We start from the raw sequence: 21,459 nt of genomic DNA, 5'->3' as shown, positions 1-21,459 counted from the left end.
AAAATGTGTATTATTACGTGGAAAAAATATTTTTTGTAGAATTAGATATTTTACTAAATAAATATTGATATTTATAGTATTATAATATTGATAATATAAATATTCTTCGTGTAAATATGTTCATTACACACTTATTAGAACAAAGGTATAATCTGGTATTTTAATGGATTCAAAGAAATTGCGAAAGGTATTTATTAATATTTCACTAGCAGATTGGAAAATAAATATATCTCTCTTGGTGACATGGTATATGAAAACAAATAATTTCTCACGTGTTTTATTATTTTAAGCTACAGTAATATTACGATATCGTGGTTTGATAGATGACTATATTTACAATCGTTATTTAATTATACGAAATTACACATTTCATCAAATTCAATTATTTCGGGCTACCTCCTCCATCATTGAATAATCGACATATTTAGGAACGAAGATTAGATTAATCGTGGTGCGATCAATACTAAATAAAAATGGAAAAAAATCTTGTTGCCACTCTCGATATGAGAACATCAAAGGGAAGAGAAAAGAAAACAATTAACTAAACGTTCTAAATCGATAAAAATAAATAAAGAATAAAAAAACTTATCGTGCAGATGGACGAACAAAAGATTGCACGTAGTACACAATTATTATTAACACAGTATAAGGCTTCTTACATCGATAACGTGTTACTCTACAGAGGGACACAAGATATTTACAGAAACCATCGAATGTACACGCTTTGAAACCATATTTTAAACGTTCTACACACTTATCGATCGCGATTACCTATCTAAAAAATCGCTAAAATTGTAACGGGATAAATTCACATGTAAAAATATATATATTTATGATATACATATGTGTATGCGGAGTCTATTTATACATTTATTTGTAGACTGTGGATATTTACGCAAGTTCATGATTTTTATGAACTAAAAGAATAGCTCATGAATGTATTCGATCAGTTATAAAAACCTTTTATGAATATATTGTATGTGTGATACAAAACATTTCGAAATTTCGTTATATTAGATTGTATTGGAGAAGTTTGAAACAGAGCTGGAAATATACATAGAATGTACGTGATATTTAATGTTTAAATAAAAGTATTTAAACGGTTGATTATTCGTATATTTTTGTATCTTTAAATTTCGAATAAATGCATAAAAATCCTCAGTCTATTTACTAGTATTAGGAATTTCGGTTCAAGGGGCCATATTTCTGCTAAGGGGAGCGAAGATCGATGGGTCGACGGATTTAAATAAATTCGCAAAAACACGTCGATCTTTCTAAGAAATTATTTTATCGACATGACGATTCGAGTATTTCTCAAAATTCTTTTCTTTATTTGTTACTGTACATCCTTGTTAATCTACTCATGCAGTTGCATCTAGCCAGCCGATACGAACGTTCGTTCGTAATTTGTTGAGCAATGCGCGTTAGATTTATTGCTGTATCGCTAGAGGGAATACTCCATCGATGACTGTATCGTAAAAACCATCGATGCAACGTAGGAACAGACGTGATTCGCTCTTTTGACTAAAGGAAGTAGACAGGGGCTGTTGTCTGACTATCAAGTTCTATAAATTGATACGAGCAAGATTCTGATATTTTTCTTTGAACGAAGATATTTAGGAAACTTGCTCGTGTTTTCGTGTTGGTTAATGACAGTGCAAACTATGGTTATTTATACAATTTAGAATTTGGACACAGCGGTGTTCTTAATTTCTAGATTACATATGGTTTTTTTTTGGAAGCTTTGCTATCTGCCCAAGTATGTATCAACCAAACAGTTCTACTTTTATCAATGGCTATTTTACTTTATCGATCAGTTAATCTACTTTATCGATCATCAATGACTGTTCTGCTTTATCGACGAAGCTATAACTAATATTGAATCAATTGGTTGCTGAAGGCTACTTCAGAGTACATTTCCTCGCTCTCTATTCTTTACTCTCTGTACATCACTTATTTCGATGAAAGGAAACGCAATCGTGTTACCATTCACCGCATAAAAACAACGAATTCTAAAAAGTAAGTTCTAGCACTGTCATTCCAACAATAAATTCCCTTAAAATCTATCTTCTCCGTGAGCTGCTTGTTCGAACTACCTCGAGCATATTAATTTTAATAAGTGTGAATCCATCATCGTCATGTACAGGGATTATGGCAAATGTTGAGGGGAAGAGGCGCCGCCCTCTTCTCCGGAATCTTACCTATTAACAATATACATAAATATACACTAAGGGAGGGGATTCACCAATTACCAAAATCAACGTTGCCAGCAGCCACAAAGAGAGGAGAAACAAATCAAAATCCTGATTCTCCTCTTAACCACTCCCTTTTCAAACAATCCTTATTCCTAGCGTTGTGGCGACAGCTTTGGCTCTCCTCGTCAAACACAGTGCCTTCTTCACACACGAATCGAAAATCAAGCACCTGCCTTGAAGTGAACCCAGGAGAGCAATAGTGAAACAGTCTGCAGTCTCTATTGTCACCATAGAAACGATACATCTGCTTCTCCAAGCAATTAAAACCACCCTGCCTCCTCAACATCGCCGAGTTTCGACTTAGAGATCTCATCGTGGTCGATTCCACCGTTTCAGTTCGCTTAGTTGTGGTTCCTGAAATAGCGATTGCCTCGGAAACTGTCAAAGTGACAGGTCCCTCTGTCGCTTTACTCTCCAAATTCTGTTCCATGATTTTGGCAGACGAAGCAAGCGTGGTTTCTTCCTCTATGGTTGACCTAACAGTAGTCGAGGGTGATTCTTCGGGATGATGAGACTCAATGGACGTCAGACCGATCGGTAACGTTGTCGTACTAACAATTTCTAAATCCACTAAGGTGAAACTCTTAGGACTAGTTGATTTCTCAAACTCTGTGCTAGTAGACTCGGTTTCCTTCAAGGATTTCTCAACGGTAGAGGCAAGAGTTGACAGTCTAGAAACAGGATAGGGCGTGAAATTTTCTTCTTGATCTTGTTTTACGTTTGTTGGTGACTTTTGTTCGCTTGGACTGGAGTCCTGGTCGTTTTTGCTCTTCGTAGGAGCATGCATCTTCTCTTCTGATTCGTTTAGGGGCTTCAATTTGCTCTCTAATATATTCTCTTCGCTCCTGCTAGCTTCAGTAGTAGTCGTCGATACATCTGTTGTCATTGCTTCCACTGTTTCGGTCCAATTCTCGTCCATATTCGTCGTGATAGCCATAGTAGTAGTTGGCTTTCGAGCTAATAAAGTGAACTTCCTGATCACCGGTTTGGGTGCCAGCTCGTTGTAGGATTTAGGTGGCTTTGCTGGCTTGGGATTCAACAAACTCAGTCTAGGTTTGATAATTACAGGATTCGGAGTCGTCGTTGGAGGAATGTAATTGTAATTCTTTCTAGCAGTGATTGGCTTGAACAATTTTGGAGGCATGGGACGAGCGGTGGTAGTTGTAGTACTTGTACTTGTAGTAGTACTTGTTGTGGCTGTTGTCGTCTGCAAATCTATCTTCTCCGTAATGGACTCCTTTGGACTCTCAGTCTCCACATCCTGATCTTTCTGAGGCTCTGTGGTAGTTTCTGGCTTGTCTTCCTCATTCTCTTGCTTGGCATCTTCTATTTTATCATCAGCCAACATATCCTTACGAATTTTCTCTGCACTTAGACTGTTAGAGTCTGAAGATCCGTGTTCTTTATAGTTATCTGGTTCATAATTGTCATCTACATAATCGTGAGCTATATTCTCGACAGATTCTGAGGGTCTTTTCGTTTCTAGTACGTCCTCCTTTTTATCTTTAGGCAACTCATCAGTGAATTTAAGAACTCCTTCCGTACTTTCTTCCTGGTCACTCAAAACAGATTCGTCGTCTTCGTGTTCTTCAAGAGTCTCTTCTTTAGAACTTGGAATTTCTTCAGAAGCCACATGTTCCGAAGTCACATGTTCTGAGGAAATAGTGGCGTTTTCGGAGCTACCAGGATCGTTGTACTCATCGTCTGCACTCATTTCATAAGTATTTTCATAGAATGCTTCGGTAGAGTCGTAATGTTCTATGGAAGCTTCTTCAGAATTCATCTCTTCGTTCTTCATCGTCGAAAATTCACCAGATTCTTTTCCTTCCTCTTTCTCATTTTCATTTTTCCTGTTCTTAACTTGCCTATGAGAAGACACTTCCTTTGAAAAGTTCTCAAACTTCATAATCTTTCCTTTACGAGAATTTTTAGCCATTTCTTGCTGGTCATTCTGAGAATCTTCATTGCTAAAGACTGTGGTTGATTCATCTTCCATAGATTCGTGCTCTATTGAAGATTCTTCTTTATAATAGCTCATTTCTTCTATAGAAGGATCTTTCTTAGGAGTTTCAGGCTGCTCCACTTCTTCGTCAAACTCTTCCTCGACCTTTCTCTTCTCTTCAACTTGTTTTTCGTCCAAGCTTGGAACAGTTGTTTTCTCCTCACCTTCCAAAATCTCGACGTTTTCTTTATCCTTTTCCAAAGTTCTAGATTGTTTCTCTAGAGTCTCATATTCGTTAGCCTCACTCTTCCGATTGTCTTTTCCTGTACTGTGGTCTTTACCAGTTTGAAGTTTCTTCAAGTTGTGTCCATGATTATTCACAGCTCTGATATCGACATCTTTCGAGGTTTGTGACTCTGGTTCGTTGAATATGTGCTTGTCAATCTGCTCACCCTCAGAATTCACTATTGTCGTTGTCTCTACTTTTTGATCAGGAACTTTATCATCGAGTAATCCAACAGGCTCGTTATTTTCAACTTTAATTTCCTTTCTCTTGGAAGAAATCTTTCCTCTAGCTCTGATCTTGGAACTTATCCTTCTCATGTTTGGTTTGGGTTCTATACTAGGCTTCTCTTCCTTTTTTTCTTCTTCTAGAATCTTTCCACTGTCGCTTTCTTGCAATTTAGACTGTTTACTTTCTTCAACAGTGCCATCAAGGTCTTTTGAGCTCTTAGAATCCTGTTTATCCACTGAATCTCCTTCTGTCGTTGCTCCAATGATTTCTTCAGTCGAAGACAGAATTGGAGTCTGTGTAGAAACTTGCTCCTCTTCAGTTGTATTTAAAAATTCTTCTTCATCCTTGGATTTCAGCTTCGTGTATTCGCCTGGATCAAGAATAACGACATCTAACGTATTTTCTGGCTTTCTTGGTTTAGAGTCCGATTTAGTTTCATCATTAGGCTTATCTTTCATATCAGAAAAATCTACATATTCATCTTTCTCAGTCTCATGAGTTTCCACTTCGATATCCTCCAAATCTGAGTCAACATTCTTCAAATTTGACATAGCATCCTTTTCCTCATCGGTGTCAATGTATTCTTCAGCATCAGACTCCCTAGTATCTATTTCCAAAGGAACTTCTAATCCGTCTGATTGCTTAGTTTTATTTTCTTCATCTTCCTTCTCTTCATCTTTCGTCTCTTCATCTTCCCTCCCTTCGTCTTCCGATCCTTCGTCTTCCGTCTCCTCATCTTCCGTCTCCTCATCTTCCGTCTCTTCATCTTCCGTCTCTTCATCTTCCTTCTCTTTAACATCGTCTTCTTCATAATCCCTCGCTTTAAAATTTTTAGAAGCCTTTGTCTCTAAATCTTCTAACGAATCTCTCTTTGAATCGTTCTTCTCGTTATCAGAACCAAGTCCTTGAAGCCTACTTCCCTCAAAGACACTTCTTATAGTGTCCTCAGTGAAGTCTTCTCCAAAGAGAATATCCCTAAATCTCATTAGACTTTCCTTAATGGAAGTGAAATCCTGACTTTTATTTTCTGTATCTTTCTTATTCGCACCTGTCACCTGTCCATCACGTTTCCGTTTAGAATGCCCAGCATAGACAAAAGAAACCATGGAATTCTTGGTCTGACTAACAGATCTTTTAGATCTCAAAACTCTTCTAGATTCTTCAGAGATTCTTCTGCTGTTTCTGATTTTAGGAACGTCTCTATAGAACGGATCAAAGGACTCGTCTCCCTCTTTATAATCATCATAACTGGCTGGGATCGTTGGCAAGGGAAGAGTGACTAATTGCGTTGTATTTAATGGTCTACCAGATTCGTCGCTAACACTCGCTTTGGCTGTTACAATTACTCTAGATTGAGAAGGTAGCAAGGATGATGGATTCTGAACTATTCTTTGAAGATCTGGAGGTGGTAAGTTGATGGTGATTTGATGAGGTTTTAGTTGAGGGATCTGTACAGGCGGCAACACGTGTATGTGCTGAGTGACTTGATCATTAGGGGATTGAGAGGTCTGCGAAGGTTTCGAAGATGTTCGTGGGGTTGGATAGAAGGATCTCACTGTAGTTTCATCGGAAGATGGAGTAGGAAGGAAGTTGCCTGAGATCCTTGGTTGTTGGGAGCTCTGGCTGCTCGTCTTCGCTTGCACTGAGCGTGAGGGCTCCGGCGTTGGCACTGGGGATATCGTTAACTTTGAGACCTGGAACAATATGTAGAATTTGTATCGGACAAATGATATAAGATCGTAAAATCAGGTGAATTAATTACAATATTATTGTTCTTGGGAAAGGGTATCTATCCTATTCTATTTTAGGAAAGTGTTTAAACTCTATTTCCCTGAAAATGAGCCCCCAGTTTTATTATCCTTAATTTTCGTCTTATCATAGAGTCATAGAATCATAGAGTCTGCCTGATCCGACTTGTATCACGAACTACGGAACGCCTCGTATGATAAAAAGAAAAAACTAGGAAAGAGAAAGTCAATTCAGTGCAAAGTTACCTGTCCCTTATTGCTCGACTGAACAACCTCCAACGGCCTGATACTCTGCACCCCGCTCTCCCTGTAATCCGAAGTCTCCCTAGGATTATTACTATGAATAAACTGCTCCGTGGTACTAGCAATCCCATGATTGTGAAAGATAGGATTTATCAACGCTGGACTATTTCCATTGCTATTCAATAATGTCTGAATGGTGGAAGATGTAGCGTGAAACAGTGGCGACGCCGTCGATGGTTCGTTGTGAATAATCTGCGGACTTGCAGTCGAGCTGAATCTGATCTGATGCACCTGAGGTGGCTGAACAGTGGTGGAACTGACTCCTTGATTGCTAAACAGTTGATACGAAGTCGCCTGTTGATTATTATTCCTCTCTCCATTGTGGAAAATATACTGGTGATGGTAGCCGCTATTTTTGTCGTCGTAGAGAGACTTTGATTGACTCGTGTGAACCTGAGGAAATGGTGGTTGCGGCTGGAAGTGTTGTGGATAGCCCGTGGGGTGGGAAAAAGCACCGGAGGATGGCGTAGTGGAGGGTTTACTTGGTTTCGAGGTTGTAGTGGACGTTGTGGTTGTTGTAGTTGGTCGCGCTGAAGTGCTGCGTTGGTGGTCGTCTATGGGGTCCGATGGATCGATGTCGTCCTCGCTATTTTCGTGTAAACTGCGAATAAAAATAGCATTCAGAAATTCACTTGATCGGGCTAGACTTTTTTTTAGAGGAGGCGTTCAAAGTCGAGAATCGTGATTCGTCGCTTTGGAAATTGGAAATTTCAGCATGGAAAGGCGTTTCAGGTATTGAAAAGAGACGGTGTTTCTAAAGATAGCGCGCTACATAGGAAATGACCGCAACAGGCAGCCAGTAAGACGTGATCAATCAAAAAATCGGCGATACACGCAATCACCACACCTATCGATCCTGTATCGCGCCACTACGTAAGCAAAACCGGCAGTTATGCGAACTAATGCACCTTTGGTCCTTTCGAAATCACATCTAGCATAGGTGAACGTCTAGACAGGCAAACATTTCGTACGCGACAGGTGAGCCGAGCCGCTACAATAATTATTTTCAGCCAATGTGTCCTTTCGCGAAAGCAGATTAGCAGGGGGGAGGGAATGTTGCATTCTTTTGATGGAAAAATAGATATGGCGAGTCGGATTACGAGAGATGAATATATAATTGGTAGGTGATTTTGTATGGTTCATACGTGAATTTATTAACATACCTGAGAGTGACTGCGTTGTTTCCATAGAGTTCCAAGTTCAAGTTGTAGAATCGCTCGCTCTTGCTGCAATCGACCTCGTCCACTCTCTCGCAAACCCTGGTTTCCTGATCGAAGACGGTTCCATTCAGACAGAGGAACTTTATGTCCATAATCTCGTCTGAAACCAAGTCTCATGGTGAAGGACAGGATCATTATTCGGGGATGCTCTTCTGGGTCACGGTTCTCGAAACGTCCATACGTCCCACATTATTCGAAAATTCAATCGAAATTTCAATTACCGCAGTAATTTATGAAGCAAATTCAGTCTTAAATATATTAAACAAAGTAAATATGGTTTAATAAACATTATCCGCCTACTGAAATTTGCATTAGGAAATAGATCTATTTAGAAAGAATTACGTTCCACAAGGTAGAAAATTGTTATGCGTGTGCGTGTATATAAGAAGATATTATACAATACAGATTTATAAAAAGGACTATACCAAAAAGGTACAAAGTTTCGGTAAAAAAAAATACAAATATTATAAAGAACATTACATAATAAAGCTTTTTATGAAAAAATGATACATCAAGAAGGTACCAGTTTTATAAAAGAAACTGCATACTTCGAGAAGATACAAAATTTCTATAAATAAACTTATTGGAAGAAAAACTTTATAGCAAAACGTTCCTACAAATTACACGAAAGATTCCTAAATTTAAAATTGAAATCATCCATGGAAGATTAAAAAGTTGAGACAATAGGGAAAAAATGAAAAAGGAAAAAAAATACGTCACGTCTAACGAAGATATTTAAAAGGTTAGACGATCTACACGATTCCTCGTGACGAGTCGAAGCCAGACGTTCTCGACTTAGGTCAGTAAACGTTCCTCGACGACCGTGACATTCTCTTCCGAGTGATCTCTCGATCGATTACAAAACTTGGATCAGACGTTTGCCAGGCCCCCGAGGCGGGCCTCTCGCGGTCCTTCGATCGTACGATCGATCGATCGATTTGTCTCGCGTTTACGAGTCTCGTTCCCTGCCTGGCGTTAACTTAATTATCGGTTTCTAATTGTGGCGATAACAAATTAACGATAAGAATTAAATTAAGAAGCAAATTACGATCGATCGATCGATCGATCCCCTGAGGAGTCTGTTTTGAATTAATCGATGCGCGCTCGAACGAATTCAACGTCGGTTGCAGTCCTTTTTGCGGGAAATTGACGAAGTAGGGAAGCCATTCGAATTAATTAATTAGCTTTCTCGGTGTAATCTAATTTAAGCTGAGAAAATAAGATAACTTTTGTAGGCTTAATTTAGAATAATGAAATATTTGTTAGGTCTATTTGAAATAGGTGGTAAAGTATTAAAATACGAGGGATATATTTTTAAATAAATGCATTTTGTCCATCCGTTTAGTATTTAAGATCTTTGTCGAATATTATATTTGGCGAGGGATCGTACTATTTTGTTATTTTGAGAAATTGGGAAATTGAAAGTTATAGAAGCGACTGCAGAAATATCGCTGAATTACCTTTTTGACCGATGGTGCAAACGTGAAACATCTGACATCCGGCTTCAACATCCGCGTAGTATCCACCGATCACCTTCCCCTGACACGAGAAATTCGTCTCTGGCAGGTTGTCGAAGTCCAAATACTTGCGAGATAACAAAACATGATTACTATAAAACATGTGATCACGATTAACCCCAAAGACAGTATTGTACGATCAATTTACAAAATTCATTCCAGAATTCATTGGGGCTCGAAATTTTTGAAAATAATTTCCAACTGAAAACGCGATAAACGTATACTGTAACGTGAAAAGTATTCTAACGAGGTTATTAAAAATATCTGAATACTCACGCCAGGTTCCCCCGCGCTGCATAACAAGGAGCCATGCTGGAGGTTGATGATCGACGATAAAACTGCAACAAACCAGCCAATCACGAGCTATCGTTAATAATATTCTAAAGCAATCCATACGTTCGCAATAGCGGAGCGTATGAAAGAAGGAAAGAAGGAAAGAAAGAAAAAGGGGGAAAAATTCGAGAGTAAAAGTGTCACGCGAAAGGGAAAATAATTTTTCATTCGACAAAGAAAAATGAAATAAAATAAAAGGCTACATGTTCGGCACGAGGATAATAATTTACTGGACTAATTTATGCGTTTGCGTAACTTTTCTACTCGGAGACCCTGTTACACCAGTTACGGTTATAATTATAAGCAACTATCGACATGCACCTAGGTCGTTGCTCTCTAATTTCCTATACTTGTTTCTTTAAAAAATTCCATCTATATCTAGCAAATACTAACATCTATTATGTAAATCGTTCTACAATAATCTCAGACTCATGTACGATATACCCAATAGAGAACAACAAGTTTTTAAATTGGAAATTACAATTTTCCATATGTTTGCTGAAATTCTGCATATTTTGAGGTACAAGAACCACTATTTCCAGGGAATTACACATTTATATTATAGGAAACGCAGAGAAAAGAGCTGATTTCAGAACCACTTGTTACCGGATCCGATCAGGGCATTGGTTTCGATCGGTGCTGGCAGAGTCAGAGTCGGAAAAATGATTATTAAATAAAATAGAATGTCGCAGCGTAGAGAATCGATCGACGATCGAGTGGTCAGTTGTAGGCCGAGGTCATCCGGTGTGCATGCGGGCCATCCAATCAGATACGTCCCCGGATCCTGTCGATCTCTCGCGAATCTAATATTCGTGATCGAGGTCTTTTGCAAAGCTGCAGTCGGTTGCCGAAGATATCGCGATCAAGATCGGGCGAACACGCACGTTCTCAGAATTTAATTATGTATAATGTCGTCCAGATTCAAGCTTCGAGACTTAAATTTCGAAAAAATTGACCTTGAATTAATTTACGCTCGATGATCGACCTTTTTAATTAGCGATTAATAATTTCATCACTCGACTAAATTAACCGTAAACTTTAATCGTAAGCGGTAGTTGATTAATTAAAATAAAGATCTTTATCCATCTTTACCTACAGCATTCAATGTTTGATTGATTACCAAGAAAATAATCTGCATGGCAAATTGACCAATTATATTGCTGTGTACTGCCTGCAAGTTTCACTTGCTGACGTTCAACACGAGAGCTATTAAAATAAATTTATTATAAAATCGTCAAAATACAATGAAATATAATTTTATTTTATACTAAACACGTTTAAAGTTAACTTCGCTTTACGATTATTTCTCGTTATTCCAAGCATATCGAGTGTCCAGAATCTTCAGAAGAAGGTAGCAACGTGCATGCGTATAACGATGAATGCTTCTGATGCAAGGAGAAATTGAAGAAACTTGATTAGAAATCATTAAAAAAATTACAGCAGAGTCGCGATCCAATGTTTCATTTGTGTTATATTAACGTTACTAAAATTGAGAAACATTGTATTTCAATAATTTTTAGAATTTTTCGAGAATTTATAGAAACGAATATTCACGTATTCCCGATTCAAAAAATTAAGGATTCAAAAATTCTTAAAATTCGTCAATTTAATAATAATTAATATTTTTAATATTTATAATATTTATATCTACATTTATATTTATAATAAAAGGTGACAATAAATTTTTTCTACAGAAGAAAGAAAAAATACATAACTTTAGACTTTCTATCGTAACGTTATTTATATTGCAGGAACGATTCATCGAATTTTGGTTTCTACGATGGAATTCCGCCATGCGGGGCCACACGCTTTCCATTTCTTCAACCTTTCCCTTTCAAAACCTTCCACACAATATATCCAATTATACTGTATATGATACATCCATTTCGACACATATTTTCCAATTCACTGCGAAGTATGTCATTGATCCACTTGTTTAACGAAGCTTTTATTCCAGATATTACAAACCTGTTCGTAACACAAAATATACTACTCTAATAACGCAACTAAAGAAATTTTTTTTTTTTTTGTTTGGTAGTAAAATAAAACGTGTTATTAATTTTCTAATTGTGCCGCTAAATATTCTACGCGCAGAATTTCAAATTTTAACTAACAATGAATTAAATGAGATTAGAATTTTTAGAATCGATAATTCTGGATATATGGAGGTATTTATTAAGCTATCGGACAGTGACGAAACATTAGCACGATGCGAAAACGGGCGTAAAGTAGATATTTTTCCCAGACTCTCGCCCGTAAACTCGATGATCGTTCTTTCATCTCTAGAAAGCTGCGCGGAGTTATTGATGACATTGCCTACGGCGAAATAGACGGAAACTGTAGTCACGTGACATAATCAGAAATACCTAGGTGAAAGGTCAATGCATTCCTCGAGAAGAAATTTTAGGGCGTCAAGCAAGAACTTTGATAAATTTTCCATAATTCGGACAAAATTTCAATTTCCTTCTTCTAGTTGTACTCGTTCTTCATAGATTGTTATCAACAATCCACATTGTTATCAACAATTAAGAGAAATTTTGAATATTCGAAAGGGGGTTCCTCGAACTTCTCCAAACGCCCTGCAATCATCGGTATCGTCGATCACGAATATCATCGGAAATAAGCAAGATCACACGCTCCACTTGCCGAGAACGCCACTCATCGTTTCGTCGTCGAGGCAGCAAGACATTTCCAAACGTGATTTCACCGTCTAAACGTAGTCCATTTGTCCATAAATAATTTGACGTAACGAGGACGAATCAGGAATCGGAGGATCGTTATCGCTCGCGTCATCAACGTCTTTCATAATTCCCGGCTCGCGTAACTTATTTGCCATGCAGATTCCAGTTGCTAATTTCGTTAATCGAAACACGTACGTGCCCGATGCTACAGCTGCCTGTTTCTTTCGGCTTCTACTCTTTTCTCTGCCCCTCTCTCTAGACAGCTTCTTAACTTTGAGAAAACTATAAAGGGATTGTTATCGACGTGCGTCGTTTTCCGTTCGAATTTTATGCCGAAGATTTTGGTGAGATGGCGAATGAAATTTCGTGGATCGCAGCAGGGCGAATCGAAACTTGCATACGTATGAACGCTAATGAACAGTTCTTCGACTCTCTGCTTCGACTCTTTTTGCTCCTAGTTTGTTTCTCGTCATTGCTGATGAGTAATGTTTCTATCTTTGTTTATCTTTCGTTATGCGGTAGCATCGTTGAACGAGGCAGTGATATAATCCCTTCAGCATGTAACGCCTGTGTGAATCTCGTGACATTTAGATCTGCCAACTGGCCGACCCAATGCTCATCTTCGCGGGACAAGTTCTTGACAGTCCGATGCCTTCGTCCAGGATGTTAGACGGGCTCGGGATATTAAGGGGCACGTGTGCTGCCATATTTCATTAGTATAATATCTATAGCATATTACTTATGTACAAATTGTATCTTGCATAATAATTTATTAATTTGCTTCGATTTGTCTATTTTACCTATTCAGCCGTTTATTCGTTTATTTTCAAGTATGAATTTATTTTTCAGATAATTTTACTAGAATGTTACATTCTGCTTCTATCTTCGTTTATTCCTTAAAGCTAAAACTTAATTTCCTAATTTCCTACCCGTGCAATAATTCCTTTCATCGATGCTTCGTTTCTTTTTTTTCTTCTTTTTGTATGTCTCGTTGTACGTTGTAGTCTTGCAGAAAGAAGCTTAAAACAGCCAAGTACATTATTTTATTTTCTCTCAATTATCTCGTAGACTGTCTCAGAAATGCGAGAAAAGAAAATGCAATAACTTCCTCAGGACGAAGAGTAATAATCTTAAATCGGTGATTACGCAAACTCATGCAAATTATTCTGTTTAATTTTCCGAATGCTCGGTGCAGCTCGCGCTATGGGAAATTCGTTCGGCTAAAGTTTCCAGCGTGTGGGTGTACAAACGACTTCCGTTTGTTTAACGAGCCCCAATTTATAAAAACGAGCCACTCGATTCATACTATAATTAAAATAACGCCGGAGAAATATAGCGGCAAGCGCATGATAATCATGGGAATTCTTTTCTCCTATGCAATTATAGTTCATTAGGATTCCTGATATGAATTTAATTATTTACTAATAATTATCATAAATTTCCATGAAATTGTCCCACTTTTATTGCTTATCTCATTCGTAAGAGAAATTACAAAAATGTCAATGAAAATTTTCATTTCTTCTATTATCTACTGCGAAAATAATTCGCAACAAGAATTATCAAAGAAAAATTGGCGATAATTTGCAGAACGAATTATCGAATTTTATAGTGGAATCGATCGATTCGAGAACGTGCGATTCGAGCAATTATTAGGAATCGTGCCCGCTGGAAACAATTGAATTTCCCACGAATTATCAAACGAACAAAAGTACAATTAGTACCTGTGGCGATCCGAAGATCTACAATGGGACAATTAAATCTTGAGAAACGAGAATTGGCAAAGTGGCAGAGAAAAGGTCTATTTAGGACTGACTACCGAATTAACAGGTCGATCAGCACTTGCTCGATACTTTTGTACAACTGTTATTCGCAGTGTTGGTCCTCTTTAGCTTAAGTCGGAAATTTTTAAGAAACGAACAAAGCTTTAAAAAAGAAAAATGACAGAGAATAGAAAGATCAAGAGGACAATATAAAAAAAGAAAAAGAGAAATAGAAGATAATTATTCCAATAATTTTCAGAACATAAAAATAGATTGTTCGACTAAAACAGAAAGATCAGGAAATAAAAAGTGAAGAGGGAAGAAAAGAGTAGAAAAATTGTTGTAAATAATTATTTAAAGTGGAAGATTGTTCAGGTCGGAAAAGTCGCAGCTTCGTTAAAACGAATCGCGAGCAGAGTCGAGAGCGTTCGAGAGATGAGCAACATTGAGCAACATTGTTGCTAGATGTAGTAACGTCTTAGAGACGCTACTGTAACGGTAATATCACGGTAATGGCTGTAACTGTTGCGATAATCGGGTCTCGGTTTCTTCTTTGGTCTCCTCTTCGTTCACCTTGTTCCGTTTCGCGAATACCTTTTCTTTCTTTCGAATTCGATTAGAGGAAAGATGCGCCACTTCTATTTCACGGAAAGTTCAATTCCGTATATTTTGAAATTTATTTCGTTACTTTGTATACATTCTCCTTTTTAGATTCTTTCCTTTCCTTTTTAGATTTCCATTTTTATAAATTAGCTTCGTGTTTGATTCTTTAGCTTGCGATTGAAATTGATTCGATTTATTTGATAAAGTTACTGTTATTCATGGAGCCGTCATCTGTATTGTTGGTATAACTGGAACGCACGGTTCTCTAATTATACTCGAATTAATGGCTCGTTGTAGTTGATCGAGTGGAGAAAAAACGATTCAATTTACCGACTCCTCTCTGTTAATCCCAATTTCGTGCTATTTTATTCTTAATTCTTCGAAAATAAATGGGTGATTCAGCTTTTTCAACGAAATTAAACAGAAAAATCCGCGATACATAATTCATTCACAATAATTATATTACACGAAAAAATAATTTTCGATACTTCTCGCTGTAAACTCCAGATTTAAAGCTGTCTTAAAAGACTTGAAAAGTCCTTGTAACCTCGAAAGACGTTCTCTCGAGGACGCTCCGCAGGAGGAAGCGGCTCGATCGGCTGAAAGTCAGCTGAGTCTATTAGAGTCGAAAGGGCACGCTGGCACGCGGGTGTATTGTAAAATCACGTAAGAAGAGCACCTTTCACCTCGTCGATCGCGCGTACAGCCTGCTTTTATACCAAATATCCGCGATTACCGAACAAACATCGATAATGAACGACCGGTGTCGACGATCTACCGATCCAGGAAATACACTCCACACTACGTATCATTGTACCAACGCTTGACAAACTAACAGGCTTTCTCGAACCATGCACTCTTACTTATCAGTTTTATATTTAATAATTTTATTCCTTTTGTATTTAACAAATTTTACAGGGTTGTGAGAAACGATGGAAGAGGAAAAATGAAATTGATAATTATTATAAAGAACTCGGAAACAATTCGTTTAATAAACGCAACAAGTATTTCATCCGATTTAGCTTCGTCCAAAAATTCATGATCTTGAACGAGCCCAAAGAATGGCGTTAAATGGATCACCTGTTGAAGCTGCACGAAACGAGACAAGTAAAAATAGAGGTTTCCGACGAAAAAAGGACAAGACCGAGGAAGAAAAAGAACAAAATCCACGAGGATAAAAGTGAAGGTGAGCAGAGAATCGTTGCAAAATCGGGCCGCGGTGGTAAAAGAACGAGAAGCTGGTAATTTGGTCGATACGTCAGCGCTTTCTACGATTATGGTATCGTGACGCGTCGTTCGCGTAAATAGAGCAACGAGAAAAACAGGGTTCACGTGTAATTGTTACATAAAACACTCGTCCGATTGGCGCGACTACGTTTCGCAAAGATTCGTCACGATATTTAAATACGGTTCCCGAAATTTGTAATCTGGATGCACAAGGAAAAGATTCCTTTACGCAACCTCGAAATTTACGAATCTCCATAGGTCGGTATAAATTTACACACACAAACACACACACACAAATATGATCAGTTATATAACACCTCTTCCTTCGACCTTAAATGTTAGCATAATCATCCCATCCAGAGAACAAAGCATCTTTATTTCCTTCTCGTTCCCCTTTGTTCCTCATTTCTCCTCCTTTCAATAACTGTCGACAGCAAATTCACTTTGTAACTTCTGTCTAATTAAAAAATTTAAAATGCTCTATTCTTTTTGGCAAACGTTACTTCCTCCTGACCGTATACGTTTTAGAAAGTGAAATTTAACTTTTTTCTTCCCGAACACCGCGGAAGATGGCAATTACATTATCGAAAAAGAGGGCGATAACTGTTTTGAAATTATAGAACTAATTCGAATTTCATAAGTCTCTTCTTTTCGTCAGTTATAATTTATCCTCATTAATCACACGATATGCGGAGAACTTTTTAGAAAGCAAAATTAAATTTCTCTTTCCAAAATCTCCGGAACTTGGCGATTATTTCGTTTCAGAACGTACAATTACAGTTCTCCGATATCAATATTGGAAGATAACTTAAATTTAACTAATTAAATTTAACTAATTTAAATAATTTTATGCTTTATGCTGGCAGAAGTTCTTGAAATATAATGTTTCAAATATATTTCAAACTATAGAGAATATCCAAAGTATGATATTTGCTATATTCGTGAAAATATGAATTTTCGCATAAATATTCGCGGTCTAGTGACATGCCTAATGATAACATGTCGCTTTTCCCTAGCAACATCATGCATAACTAATTGTAAGATCCGATCCTATGCTATCAGATCCATTGTTCGCACTTGCGTTTCCCGGCAGTCAGCGAAGAATAAATATTTAACAGGTGGCCAAGATGACTTGTCGCCGATGTAGAAAGTCTCTCTGGTGCTGTGCCCGGCGACTCTCAGGTTTCTAATACATCAATATTTCTCGGTGTTTCAACGACAAGGAAAAAAGCGAGAGCACAGCCGGGTGAAAGTTTACAAAGGATGAGAATTCGGATAATGCTCGAACGTCCTCATAAATATTTAACAGTCTGGATGATCCCGGATGGGTCCTCTCCTTCACGCTTCTCGCAGAGATCTCTTTCTTTGGTGTCGAAACGTGTTTTGGTACCAGTTGGAACGATTCGAATTTTTGGAATTTTAGAATATTCACAATGTTTGAATATGTTTTGATTTATCATGGAATTTTAATGACGTATCGATAAAATATAGTTCGTAATCGTATTCTTAAAAAATATTCAAGATTATTCAATATTTTCAAAATGGTATGCTATGAAATTGTTTACTCTCTGAACACTTCAGAATTAATGTAAAAACGCAACTTTTGTAAACACGATTACTTAACAAAGGCTTCGCTATCGTTCGATATAAATTTGTGCATAAAAATATAATTTCTTTTATTTCGTCAATTACCGCGATCTTTCCTAGTTCCACTTTAATACGGAAAAGAGAACAATAGGAACTCAACCGTTCTAAATTGTCTCACATGTTTTCGTTCATCTTGTCACTTAAGAAAGAACTTTCCGCGGTATATCGCCTACTATAAATAGAATTTATTAGCATAATTATGTGTCCGGACAATCAGACCGGCGTTCTTGTTCGACGGAGTAGGCAGACAATGTCAATCCAGGTCAAATAGTAGGATCAAAAGTACGAGCCACGTTTCAGAAACAATGGAATTTCTTCGTTAACATATGCGTTTTCTAAACTGTTCCGATATCCTAAATCATTGGTATCTTGATTAATGGAAAGAGTAAAGATACTGGTCAAAAGAGAAAATTTACGACGAAAGAGCAAGTACAGCTTCAAAGTATAGTTATTAAGATGCTATTAAACCGGAATAAGACAAAGTAAAAACTATATTTGAAAAGAAATTCCAAATGATTATCCAGAAATGTTTAACCTGGATTTTCCCGAAAACCGAGGCTTCCAGAGCAAAAGCTTATTTCACAGTTTCGTCGCGTCTTTTTGCCCAATATCACCTATCAGTCCATGAAATTCTTTACTTGGAACGACATACGAGAAGTCACGGAAAAACTGAGAAAAATGACAAGCCTGTGCACGTAGGACGAAGAATTTCGCTGGAACACGAATTCCGCTGTACCGAGATCATAAAAGTACTATACGTATCAGAACAGAAGAAAAAGAACAAAATCGTTGCCATACCGGTTTCTAATGTCCAGAGGAACACCGCTCGAGGGAGTTCATAAACGAAAGCGGCGCGGTTATCGAGCGGATCGATTTATTTCAACGGTGGAACGTGCCGATCTCGATTTAACCGATCTACCTGCACTTGCAGCGGCGCAAACACGCGTATTCCGTCGGAGTAGGGCCGCGATCTATCGATCTTTGCACGCGTTCCGTCGCGGATACGTGAAAATCCGCCGAGCTGCCAGCTTACCGGGTTTCGTAACGCGTGTACCGTGCGATCGCCGCGAGTAAACCTGGTATCCTGCTGGTATACGTTTGCATACGTTGACGAGCGATACTTGTATCACAGATGCGTGTATTCGTATGGTGTGTTTATGAAATTTTACATTTTTCGCTAATTTTAAAAATTGAATTATCTTCAGAGTATTGTACGGAGTGTCGCGTTCAACTCTACCATCCTTAATTACTCGCTTATTCGTCACGATACTGAGAAATGTTTTCGACAAAAGGTGTATGGCGTCGAGAGAGACGTATCGTGCCTTTATCAATTTTTTCTTGTCGCACTTGGACGTTTTAAAACGTATTTAGAGAGCACAGTATGCCCTCCTCGATATCGTACAACTTTTGGCTGAAACATGGTTTTGTATCATCGCAAATAAAAATTTGTATACGGCATAGAATGATTTCAAGTAGTTTGATGAGCTTTTCGAAAAAATAGCTTATACAATGTGTTGCATAAATTATAAAACTACCCTAAAATTTTCAAACGCGACAACATATCATCATATTCGAATATCAAAAGACATCTCGTAAATAAAAGTACCAAATCCAATAATTTTCCAGCTCGCACCAAAGTGTCTGTCCAACTTGCCCGACTTTACTTTCATTTAAAGCGCGATGCAAATCCGAATCGCTCTCTAGAAACTTACGACGCAGAATAGCAGCAAAACAGTGTGTTTACAGTGCAAGAGAAGAGAAGCGTGGAGCAGTAAAGCGGCGAACCAGTGTAACTAGTAACTGGTGTCTCGACTTCCGGTTTCGATGCGGACGCGGCGTTCCCGGGCCGCGTTTCCGTGGGTTTCTGGATTACGTGCTGGCGTGCGACGGTGCGTGCTGGTTCATTATGCGCAAGAAAGCAAGAAAGAGGCGAGAACCGAGTCATTGCTATTCGAGGGCCGGCGCAGGAAACGGAAGTTCCCGATTATCCACAAGACACGACAAGTATCCTCGGATCGCCGCGTATTCAGTCTTACGGTTGTCAAACTGTCAACGTTGCGAGCTGCGGATATTGTCAGAAAATGGAGATAATTATATTTTTGGGAAATTTCTGCTACACTGATTAAGAATATTTTATTTATTTTTGGCGGATATTGGAAATTTAACGTGCATAGATCTCTTGATCAAATATTTCTTTATTTGCTCATTTCGATATTTGAAAATTTATTAAGAAATTATTACAATTATCAGATAAGTTATGATAAGAATTATGAGTACGTACGTTCTTTTAGTTAGAATTTTTAAGAAATTAACAGATGAGATCAAACATTGTTGCAGTAGGTACTACGAGCAACACTAAATGAAGAAGAAAGACGAGGAACAGGCGTCTTTGATGAATTTCTGCAATATTAACAGAGAACATTTGCTTCGTCATTTTTTATTTGACACGGTCGACTTTATTTTTCATAATGTAGGTGTGATTCATGGCTCTGATTCCGACTTTTCTGACACATGTCGTCATCGCCGCGCGTACACAGGAACACGTGTCTACTCACGCAAGCGCGTACGAAGCACGAGGGAGTTTCATTGAGGAGCAGAGAGATGAATGAGTCAAGGAAGCGGACGTCATTCACAATAAATGTCACTCCCGTGGATACTGCCGATAGTCACGTGAATCCTCAAGAAATCTTCCTCTGTCTCGCGTGCTTTGTTCTTCGTAACGGAACATTTTAATTGACGATAGCATTAGGTTGAGAAACGTTAAGCTTGTCGTGGATATCATCTCATAGATATTGTACAATACGTGTATCTTAAATATTATATCATATGTTTGAAATTAAAATTAAATTTTTCCAACAATCCAGACTCCATTCTTATCCTAAATTAAATCTTTCACAAGCATTACGTAACGCTGTAACCACAGAGAGATCGCATAATTAATATTGCGAAAGATATCGTAAAATGAAAAATTCAAAATCGTTATAAGAATAACAATGTACGCGATATATTTCTATTGTGAAAGCACGAAAGGGTCAAACCTCCGCCTATCAAATCTATCACCGACTCTGCATCTATATAGTTATCTAATAGAAGATTGGTCACAGGAAATCATGCGAAAACACCAGTCGGTGAACAACTTTTCCTCGAGAAGGGAAAAGGCTGTCGCCGGTAGCGCGATTCGGTTGGTTGCGCTTGTCGCGTAAAAATCCACGTGAAAGGATCTGCAGGATCGCCACGTGGGCGTTTTCGACGACTTCTATTTTCACTGAATGGCCACTGGGCCTCGACCAGTATACAGTATACATTAGTATACAACAATAAGAAGCCGCTGTACAATGAAGCATTCGTACCAAAAAGCCAGAAAAAAGTCGATTACAAAATTTCTGCTTTCCGAGATGATTGAAGATACGGTAGCTCGCTTTATCTTTAATCGAAGAGAAAATATTCTAGCTGAAATGAGTCAGGTGCGATTATTCTTTGAAAAATCTTTTAAGAACTCTTCGAAATTATTTAGTTCTCGTCTGGGATTTTGTTCACACAGACTATCGAAGGAATCTCCGATATCTCTCTGTTGCATGTCTGGTTTAATTACGCAGTAGTCTAAATGAAAACTGACTGGATTTTTCTTTGATGGCAGACAATGCAGCAAGGCGAAACTCGAACGTGGAGACGACGAAAGGTCGTCAGACGAACTTCAATTGCTTCGGAT

General features: G+C 38.0%; 1 protein-coding gene across 10 annotated transcripts in view; it reads right to left on the bottom strand.

The window, feature by feature from the left end:
• Window positions 1-239: 239 nt before the first annotated feature.
• LOC126925897 (myb-like protein X) overlaps window positions 240-21,459 on the bottom strand; it is a 63,336-nt gene continuing 42,116 nt past the window's right edge. For 9 of the 10 annotated variants that reach the window (XM_050741885.1, XM_050741889.1, XM_050741892.1 and 6 more), the window contains 5 exons: window positions 9,776-9,837; window positions 9,443-9,566; window positions 7,926-8,094; window positions 6,706-7,363; window positions 240-6,405 (listed from right to left, as the gene is read on the bottom strand). In XM_050741885.1, coding sequence (XP_050597842.1) covers window positions 2,296-6,405; window positions 6,706-7,363; window positions 7,926-8,094; window positions 9,443-9,566; window positions 9,776-9,837 — 5,123 coding nt within the window. In that variant the 3' untranslated portion in view covers window positions 240-2,295. The remainder of the gene's footprint in view (window positions 6,406-6,705; window positions 7,364-7,925; window positions 8,095-9,442; window positions 9,567-9,775; window positions 9,838-21,459) is intronic. The other variant, XM_050741895.1, reaches the window with a different exon arrangement.

Source organism: Bombus affinis, chromosome 16 (assembly GCF_024516045.1).
Source record: "Bombus affinis isolate iyBomAffi1 chromosome 16, iyBomAffi1.2, whole genome shotgun sequence".
NCBI classification, from domain to species: domain Eukaryota; kingdom Metazoa; phylum Arthropoda; class Insecta; order Hymenoptera; family Apidae; genus Bombus; species Bombus affinis.
The sequence above is the reverse complement of the archived record's forward strand: the minus strand, read 5'-3'. Positions and strand labels throughout refer to the sequence as shown.